A 10,406-nucleotide genomic window follows, 5' to 3' on the forward strand; every position below is an offset into this window, starting at 1 on the left:
CAAAGACCGACGCAGAGCAGGGTGTGAGGGCATGAGCCTTGAAGGATGTATGGGTGCACCACGTAGGAGCTGGGCCAGATGGGCCCTTATGAAGGGGACAGGAGAGCCTAGGCAGGTAACAGCCCCCCCCCCCCCTCACTTGCTACATGGAAAGAAGGGCAGGGATAAAGGCAGGGTGGAGGGAAAGAGAAGACAAGTTGGGGGGGGGGGGGGTTTCAGTGCATCAGCCCTGAAATAACCAGTTTACGCCCTAATGTCTTTAAAGTCCCACCCACATTAAAGTCTGAGTCACACCTTAATATCTGGGCTACAGTTTTGCAACTTTGCTTCCCCAGATCCCAGTAACCCCAGGGCCAAGAGGAGCCACCGCCTCTCCTCCCCATCTTTCCTTCAAGGGGGAAACCCTGGAAGGGATTTGGAGCGCCTGCAAGGCCTACCAAACATTACTGTTTAAATCTACTCTAGGCCCCTGCGCGGCTCAGGCCTCCCTCCCTTTCCCCATCTCTGTCCACCCTCTGCCTTCCCAGCAACCTCCCTCTCCCCCACCGCCCTTCCTCTCCCTCTCCAGTTACACTCTCCAGAGATGAGGATCAAAGAGCAAAATCCTGGAGAAAGAGATCAAATCTGGCTTGAATTTCCCCAAGTCAAAGCTCACTGGTTTCATCTTAGAAATGAAAGGGAAGGGGGAAAAAGTCAAACCAGAAATCCACGAGCTCAGGTGGCTGATTTCATCTGAACACTCCAGTCTCTCTGGGTCCCTCATGCCCCCACCACCCTGTGCCTGGAGGGCTGGTCATTGAAGAGTGGGGAAGACCCAGACAACATGGAAATCAGGCTTCGAATGCATTTGTTTTGCCTCTTTGAGCTTTCAAGGACCCCAATGTCCAATCATTCATTCGTTCATTCATTCATTCCTGCAATAAATAGTGAGAACCTACTGTGTGCCAGGCTTGAGAGACTTCAGTGAACAAAACAGAGGTGCCTGCCCTTGTCCAGCCTATAGTCTTCCCACAAGGAACAGACAGTAAATGATAAGCATAGTACATAAGAATGATATAGTGTGTTACGGGAAAAAGGAAATAGCGAAGCAGGGAAAGGGGCTGAAGGTGCAGGGGGGCAGGAAGCCTAATGGGGAAAGTGATATTTGAGCAAACGCTAGAAGGAGGTGGGAGAACAAGCTTCTCAGCAGCAGAGAAGTGCTCCCAGGGTCAAGGTGAAGGTCGGTAGCCTACTTGGCCATGGTCAGTACCTGGGTTATCACTTGCACTGAGGCAGGATGCTTTGTAGACTTTGCTCAAGGTAGCACTCAGATTTTCAAAGGACCACACCCTGAATGCAATGACCAGGTCTGTTTCTACACACAGAATTTTAGAACTGGACAGAACCTCTCCTGTCTGCCCCCATTTGGCAGATGAAGACACTGAGGCCCAGAAAAGGATGTGACCCAGTCAGGCGGCCTCAACCCCACATCCTTCAACTTCTGTCCACACCTCATGGGGTGCCAGGCCTCAGGTGACCCCTGAGGACTCTTGGAGCAGGGCTCAAAAGCTGTCCTCTGGTCACATCTCCACACAGCTGGGGGGCCTGGAAAGCACAGTGGCTGAGATTACTGTTATTTTCAGCCCTTCTGGTCCAAAAGATCTTTTTAAGTCTGGGGTTCAGAAAAAGGGAGAGCAAGATGGGGGAAGAGGGTGCGATGGCCTGGTGATACTTCTCACCCCAGGCCTCTCCCTGCCCTGTAGCCCCTGCCCTTTCCTTCCCTTATCAGCCCCCTAGGCCAGCTCTACTGGTCTTCCAGGCTCCCCCACAGCGCTGTACTCCAGTTCTTTCTTGCCAAGCCAGTCCTCTTTCCCAAGGGGCTGGTAGGGAGAGGACAGGATCAACAACACGAGAGCCAGCCTGACCTTTGCTGATGGGGAAGTGCTGAGCACTGGCCAGTGATCTGGCTCTCCCAGGTGGCAGTAACCTAACAGAAACGCTGGCCTGGCTTGGTGTGACCCAGCTGGTGATGCCTTTTCCCACCCTACTCTGACAAAATTGTGTTCAGTCTTTAAAGCCTTTCCAGAAAGGCTTCTCCTGACTTCATTACATTTGTGCCTGCTTGTCCACAGACCTCCATGGATGCCTGAAACCATGGGTAGTAACGAACCCTACATGTCCTACCTTTTTTTCCTATACATACATACCAGGCTAAAATTTAATTTATACATTAGGCACAGTAAGAGATTAGCAAGAATAACTAATAATAGATATACAGAAAAACCTTGCTTTGGGAGCATAATTTGTTCCAGAAACATGCTTGTAATCCAAAGCACTTGTATATCAAAGCGAATTTCAAGAACCATTGGCTCAGTGTGATCATGTGACATTCGGCATCACATACTACTCGTATTGCAAGACACAGTTTGTTTATAGAGTTAAAATGTACTAGACATGCATGCTCATCTTGCATAATACGTGCAGAATAAGTTACTCACCATCCAAGGTTTTACTGTATTTAGATAAATAACAATGCATTCTAATATGAGTTATGTGAATGTGGTCTCTTTCTCTCTCAAAACATCTTACTGTCCTGTCCTCACCCTCCTTTTTGTGATGTGAGGTGATACAATGGCTCTGTGATGAGATGAAGCAAGAAGAATGACCCAGGCAGTGCAATGTGGTGTTAGGCTCCGACTGACTTTCTGATAATAGGTCAGAAGGAGGATCATCTGTTTCCAGACCACAGCCTGCTGCAGGTAACAAACCATGGAACGCAAAACCATGGATAAGAGGGGACTACCGAACTCACATGTATTCTTGCCTGCTTTATGTTACGTGTAATTGTCCCAAGCCGATCCCTTCCACTGAGATCACAGCGCTCTGAGGGCAAGGATGGTTTAATTTCTCTTTGGAGCATCCTTGGCACCCAACCCGTAGCTTGACACATCACAGGTCTTCGAAATATGTTCGTTGACTGGAATTTAAAGGAAGAGCTACAATGGTGAGCAAGTTAGTACGGCAGGGTGAGGGAGGTTAGTGGTCAGGAGCCCACATCTTGGCTCTTCTCCCTGGGGAGACTGTCCCCAATCCCTGCCTCTCTGAGTTGCCCAATTTCCCTCCTGGCATTCAGCACCTTGTGGGAGGAAAGACACGGTTAGAGTATGAGGGGGAGGCATTTCCCTTTTTGAGTAATTTTGAGACAAAGGCAGCTAAGCAGAGTAGAGAGAAAACACAGCGCTTAAGAAAAGCCTTGAATAAAGGGCTGCATGGTAGTGAATTTCTGTCAGCTTGACTGGTCACGGGTGCCAGGTGGAACATCATTTCTGGGTGTTTCTAGATGAGATCAGCATTTGAATTGGTGGACTCAGTAAAGCAGATTGCCCTCCCCAGTAGGAGGGGGCCTCATCTAGTCAGTTGAGGGCCTGAATAGAGCAAAAGGCAGGGAATTTGCTTTTTGCTTCCTGCCTGCCTGCACAGTTAGGACAAAGCATCTCATCTTCTCCAGCCCTCAAACACCATTGGCTCCTCTGGTTCTTGGGCCTTCTGACTCAGACTGAATTATACCACCCACTTTCCTGGGTCTCTAGCCTGAAGACGTAGATGGTGGGACACTTCAGCCTCCAGAATCATGCAAGCCAATTCCTCACAATAAATCTCTTTACGTATGTATATATCCCACTGGTTCCTTTTGTCTGCAGAACTCAATTTCTGCCTGTCTCTGCTTAATTGGCCATCAGTCATTATGAGACTCTTCGGTAAACTTCATTCTACTCATCTTTGATGTGGGGACAATGCTCTCCTCGCCTATGCTCACTGCAAACCAGAGTATATTCACTCACGTAGCAAGCATTTATTAAGCAACCACTAAGTGTCAAGCTCTGGCCTGGACACACAGGATTCAGTCTGTTGACAAGGTGCTCTGGGCTCCTTTGGAGGAAGCATCAGTTGAATTCCCAGTTTTAGCAAATAACCAGTTCCCAAAGGTGCAGAGCCCTCTGGGTCACTGGGATAGAGAACTCCTTCCTGTGCCATGGGCTGGGGTCTCAGACCCAGGGGAAGGATAAGCACCTTGAAGAGATATGTTCTCTCCTCGCAAATGCTTCGGGAAATGGATTGGAGGCTCCTCACCTGAGAGGGTCTGGGCTCATTGGTTCAGACGCCTTTGCCTGACCCCAGCCTCATTCACTCAGAGGAGAGGAAGGCAGAGAGGCAGAAAGGCCTGTCCTGGGAGTCAGGAGACTCGGTTTTGGAACAACTCTATGCCTGATGAGCTGTAGGATCCTTAATACTTTCTCAGCCTCCACTAGCTCATCTGTGAGATAGATATGCATGTTGTAGGTCACTCAGATTTGTTGAGATGCATGAATACGACATTTCAAAATGTGAAGTTCACATAGGAAGTATTCGACAGGAGGTTACCACTGCCCTGGGGAAATACCAAGGTTGGGTGGGGAGGCAGGGCAGGGCTTGCACCGCAAGACCGAGCCAGGGGCACTCACCGTCCTCACACAGGTTCAACTTGGACAGGCTCCTGCCGTCAAAGGGTTCCTCAAAGATGGAGCCGGTGTCACGGTCGCTCACAGTGTGCAGGTACATGGCTTTGTTCTCCATCCTGACCTGCAGCAGCAGCAGGAAAGACAGCAAGGGGAGAGGAGAGGGAGAAAGGAGGCAGGGGAGAGACAGAATAAACTATAGGTGGATCCAGAAACAAACGCACAGAACGAGGCACACATGCCCATGGCCCGAGCCTGAACACTGAGAGCCTCTCCTTGATGGATGCCATCTACCAGGTTCTCAGGATCCTGAGCCCCCTCCCAACTTCCTCAGCACTTGGGAAGGCCAAGGCCCTTTGGACCTTTCTGATCACGGGATCTGTCCCTTCCTTTCAGTAGCTCCTGGTGGGGGCCAGAGCCCTGAGCCAGAGGGACATCAAGGGCTGTGCTTTGTGGGGCCTGGAGGCGCCGACCCTCCTGAGGCAAATGGAGTGGTTTCCGAGACTCTGGATCTTTAGGCTCCTGCTCTGTGTTGGAAATGTGCTAACTGGGCAGGCATGTTCCAAAGGGGCTGAGTGCAGTGAGGCCATGGCAAGGATTCACCTCCCACCCGAGCCCGAGGGGTAGGTGGCCTCAGCGGAGTCCCCCAAACACTAAGACCTGGGCAGCCTTAGACCAGGGAGGGCCTGGTGTCTGCATGGCCTGCTGGGGCTTTGGGTCTCCTCCATGGTGTTTCAGGAATGTACCCATGTACTTGGGAAAATGGTATACTATTTGAAGGAAAGCAGCGCCATTTACATAAGTGTGTACAAGACAATCCCATTTTGTAATATATACACATATCCCCGAGTACGTGACCGGAAAGATTATATTTGGAGATGTTCCGGGTTGCTCCGGGTAAGACATACAATCAGAAGACTCTGGTGGGGATCATGGGGATTTTGTGCTTATTTTTGTTTGCTGGATATTCTGGGTTTTCTACAATGTGTTTGCATTCTTTGTGTAATAGGAAGAATCTACTTTTTGAGCCAGACCACTTCTTGGTATTCTTTCTCTGATATAGATGCTCAGTGATTTTACAAATTACTTTCTACTTTCAGCTCCCTGCCAGCCATCAGTGTAGCTTGACCTTTGGCCCTGATGCTTTTTGACTATCTGGATATTGAACCCCCCCAAAATCCACTTTTAAAGAGCAAATTCTTTGGAAGATAAAAGACCCGGGGAGGATGGAGGGGTCCCAGGCCCGGCATGGAGCAAACTCAACCCTGAGGCCCAGATAGCCAGGGGTTTACCACCTGGGAGGAGATGATGGGGGCCTGGCAGGTGGGCAGGGGGGAGTGGGGGGGCGGGTGGTGCTGGGAACAGTGACTGCTGACTGAAGGGAGCAGCCAATCAGTTCCTCTTCCGAGGCACAGTGGGAAGGAGGTGTTAGCATGTCTCAGTAAATAGGGATAATGAAAGAGGAGCCTAGCTGAACCGCTCTGGCAGGCAGAGCAAAACATAACCCCCTTACTTTCATGGCTTGACCTATGTCTCCAGAGACCTCTGACTTCAGGGCTGAGAAGAGGTCAGAACTGACCAGGTTCCATACAACTGTCCTTCTGATGGCCTGGAAGGATGGACAGGGGCTTCCATTCTTATTTCTTCTAGTAATGAGGTACCACATGCCCTGCACACAGGCATGCCCTGCACACACATGCATGCAAGCACGCATAGTCAGGGTGTTCACGGTCTCTGTGGGCCTTTCTTCCAGCCTGCGGGAGAGGGGAGCCCACAGCTCTGCCAGGATCTCTTCTCCCTGCCCCGGGGAGCCCCTAAACCGCTCCCACCCAGCTTCTCTGTGCTGCAGTCATGTCCGGTTTGCTAGCTCCCAACACCCATGCTCCATCCAAGTCCTCCACCCACCATGGACCTCTAGGTGGGGCCCCCGAGCAACGCCACCGCTGCTAAGCTGCAGGGGACCCTCCCTTGTTTCATTAGTGCTAAGTGCAGCACCCCTCCTACTGGCCTCGATCCTGGGGAGCTGCAAAGCAGGAGGCCAGTGTCTCTTCTGCAAGCGATAATCCTCTCTCTGCCAAAGGCAACAGGCGCTGCTGCCCAGAGATCACACAGAGCTTGATGGGGCACTGCCATGCTGGCAGTGGGGGTGTGGAGATGAGCTTGGGCCAGGTTAGCCCTGTCTTCATTTCCACCTTCCCCTCTGCCGATCAGCTCCTGGACCAGAGCTGGAATGCATGGCTTGTTATCTGGAATGTGTCTATAGGGCGGCCCCTCCTCTCTCCCCTCCACAGCCCTGGGCTGATGGAGCAGAAGCCCTGGGGAGCCTGTTGAGAAGAGGGGCTGGGGCAGAGCAGAGGCCAGATGTGAGTGAGATGAGATTGGAAACGCTCAGCCAGCTTTGCTAATGTTTGTTACTTGGGAATGAAACCTAAGAATGTTCTGTCTGCCCCAGGTTTTATTTTGAGCTATTTTTCTTTCTTGGGAAAAGGGGGCAGGAATTTGCACCCTTTGGTCATTTGGTCTCAGAGCCTTGGGGGCCAAGTTTGTGCTCTCGAGCAAGGTGCAACTCACTGCCAACTGTGGTGACCATAGAGATGACAGACATCCCTTGCGTGCACACACACCCATGAGTTACAGACCATTTGCCATCTGGGATTTCTCTGCCCCACCAGGACCACAGCGGGGAAGGTAGTATCAGTCGGTTGTTCCCATTTTAAAGATAAGCCAATCTGGGCAATCTTGCCAAAGAGGCAAGAACCAATGATGTCAGAGGAGGGTGAGGCACCAGGCAAAGGCTTCCCACCCAGGGCACTGACCCAGCGACAAGGCTGCTTAGTCCAGGAAGCATGTATCCATCCCTTTTGGCAGCCACCTTTAGGGTCCCAGACCAGGGAGCGCAGAGGGTCAGTGGAGGCCCTGGGACCAAGGAGAGGCTATAAGAGCTAGCAGGGAGGGGACCGGGACCATGGAAATATGGGCAGGGTGTGGACACCAAAGTGGCATGTGGATAAAGCCCAAGGAGCCTGTTTCAAGTCCAAGAGTGGGGCCTTCCTCTCCCAGGGACAGGAAATCTCACCAGCCTCTTAGGGATGTTAGAGCTACATGTTAGGATGCTACATGTTAGAGCTGAAGCACTCAGACACCCCTAGCTCCAACCAGGCAGCTCCATACAGGCCTGTGGGGGGTGGGGAGCTCAGAGGACACAGGGTTCTATCCTGGAGCCACTTCCTACTCCTCAGGAACCTGGCCCAATCAGCTGAGCTTGTTCAGCCTCAGGCCATCACCTCTGTGAAGGGGAGAAGCACATCCACCAGCCACTCAGTTATTTCAGGCCGGGGCGGGGGTGGGGTGGGGGGGGGGGGATGGTGCACACGGAGGGCTTTCTGAGCAAGGGCGCACAGGGAGTCGGTGGTGGAGTCTGGTGAGAAACCACCCCCACCCCCGGCATCTTCTGATCCCTCCAAGCAGTTAGATAGGGGTGGGGGGCATCTTCAGGTTCCTGAGACTTCCCTCCTGCCTGGCCAGGCTCGGGAATAATGCTCTTTTGGATCCCCTTTGCAGTAAGCAATCGTGAATATGAAATCCGGACCCTTACTCTCAAGTCACTCTCTGGGCAGCAGAAGGACTCAATTAATTCTTGCTGCTTCTGCAAGTGGCATAAGCTTCACTTGTGGCTGCAAATACAGTGTCCCTGGGTCCCGGCATCTAACTCTGCAGAGTTCACATCTCCTCCTTGAATCATACAGCTTTAAACTCATCAAAACCAAGTAAAAAAAAAACCCATGAATACGATCCTGTCCTCTAACTGTACTTAGTTAACCTAAATCATAACCCGAAGCTGGAAAGGTGCAGGGGCACCTGGCCGGCTCATTGGGTTAAACATCAGACTTTGGCTCAGATCGTGATCTTGTGGTGTGTGAGTTGGTGTGTGAGTTCAAGCCCCGCAGGCAGGCTGCTTGGAGCCCGCTTCAGATTCTGTGCCTCCCTCTCTCTCTCTGCCCCTCCCCTGCTTGTGCTCTGTCTCTCTCTCTCTCTCAAAAATAAATAAACTTAAAAAAAATTTTTTTAAATATTTTTTTAACGTTTATTTATTTTTGAGACAGAGAGAGACAGAGCATGAACAGGGGAGGGTCAGAGAGAGAGGGAGACACAGAATCTGAAACAGGCTCCAGGCTCTGTGCTGACAGCACAGAGCCCGACGAGGGGCTCGAACTCACGGACCACGAGATCATGACCTGAGCCGAAGTCGGCCGCCCAACCGACTGAGCCACCCAGGCGCCCCTAAAAAATTTTTTTAATACAGTTTTTAAAAAGCTGGAAAGGTGCAGATGTTTTATAGACAAGCTCTCCCTTCGTTCATCCCACCATTGGATGCATGTGCCCACGCACATGCACTTCACACGTGTAGAGGGACAGTCACCTGTGCCATCTGCTCCCAGAATAGGCTCTTGAGCTGCGGCATGAGCCAGGTAGAGTGGCCATGAAGGCAAAAGCTTCCCCAAACGCGGGCTCACGCCAGCGGACCCCCGCGGGCCCACAGCGTGGAGGCCCTTCCCAGCTGGTGCTGCAACTCCGTGCTCCGCATCCGAGATGCCCAAAGGCAGAGCCCTGCTCCCTCTGCCGCATCCGTGTCCCCCAGCTGCCGTTGGGACGCTGTGCTCAGGTGCCAGGACAAAGTTAGTGCCAAGACTCACCTGAGTGCCCCCAGTGAGGCCACAGAAGAGCCCGTCTCCTCAGTTTCCGGCATTCGCCATGGTGGCCGATGGGCTGGCTGCTGTCACCGCACGGAGACCCAGGCAGTCCCGCAGATCTTGTCCCCACAGCCAGCCAAAGCCAGACGGAGTCATAGAAGGAGGCTGCCCCGGTGCTCAGTGACTTGTCTCAGGGGTCCCTTCTCTGGGAGGCTCAGGTTCAGGAGGCAGCACTCAACCTTGTGCCTGATTCAGGGCCTGTGGCTGGGGAGTCCCTGTCCTGGTGTCTCGCCTCAGTCAGCCACAGGCAGCGCTCGGGAGATGTTCTGTGAAGGCACCCGCAGCTCTGCTAGATACTGAAGGAGATGTGAACTGCAGCTGCTCTGGCGGCCAGTCTTTATAAAGTTCTTGGAGCAATTGCCGAAGCTCCCCTGGGGTCTGGAACTCGTCCCCCCTCTGGTGGCCAATCTCAGCATTACAGCCTCCCGGTTCTCCCCATTAGTCCAGAGCAGTGACATCAGCCTTGTCTTGGGACACCGCACACCTAACCTAAAACCCTGCTCAAAATAATTTTTGGAAAGCTTCTACAGGAATGGAAGCTAGACCTGGCTCATGAGCCACACCAGAAACCAGTCTGAGGAACTTATTTATAGGACAGAATTGGCATTGCTCAATTCATTCACCAAACTTGGCTTAGAATTAATTTACGTGTTTTTCTGAAGTCACATCCACTCCCAGAGGACACAGATTAGCCACACTGGAGATATTCAGAAGAGTGTTCTGTGACCGCTGAAGGAACTTTCCAAAGACAGTCTCAATGCACCCCTGTAACAAAGCCAGCATTTATGGAGCATTGACATTGCATAAGGTCCAGGGGACACAAGAATGAGTAAGACGGGCTCCCTGTCCTCAAGGGGGTTGCAATCCAGGATGAGAGGTGCACTCAGGCACAAATAACTGTCAACCTAAGTGCGACCTAAAACATTTTTAAAAAGGCGATCTTGCCAAAATGTTAAGAGAGTAATTATATTCAGATTGGGGTGGTGATGGGGAAAGGCATCAGAGACATTCCAAAAATAGTTTGAGCCATGGCTGACCTCTCCATTTACAAGTACACCCCCCCCCCCACCCCTGCTCTGAGGATAGAGCTCTGAAGGTAATGTTCATGAATACATCCCCATGTATTGGTTAAAAATTCAGTCTCGGGACGCCTGAGTGGCTCAGTCGGTTAAATGTCCAA

At 51.7% G+C, this 10,406-nt stretch overlaps 1 protein-coding gene across 2 annotated transcripts in view; it reads right to left on the reverse strand.

Moving 5' to 3' along the window:
• The window catches only part of SCARA5 (scavenger receptor class A member 5), a 126,940-nt gene extending 117,384 nt beyond the window's left edge, over positions 1-9,556 (reverse strand). For both annotated transcript variants that reach the window (XM_047856944.1, XM_047856943.1), the window contains exons 1-2: positions 9,170-9,556; positions 4,482-4,599 (exon numbers count right to left, since the gene is read on the reverse strand). In XM_047856944.1, coding sequence (XP_047712900.1) covers positions 4,482-4,593 — 112 coding nt within the window. In that variant the 5' untranslated portion in view covers positions 4,594-4,599; positions 9,170-9,556. The remainder of the gene's footprint in view (positions 1-4,481; positions 4,600-9,169) is intronic.
• Positions 9,557-10,406: the final 850 nt, after the last annotated feature.

Source organism: Prionailurus viverrinus, chromosome B1, assembly GCF_022837055.1.
Source record: "Prionailurus viverrinus isolate Anna chromosome B1, UM_Priviv_1.0, whole genome shotgun sequence".
NCBI classification, from domain to species: Eukaryota; Metazoa; Chordata; class Mammalia; order Carnivora; family Felidae; genus Prionailurus; species Prionailurus viverrinus.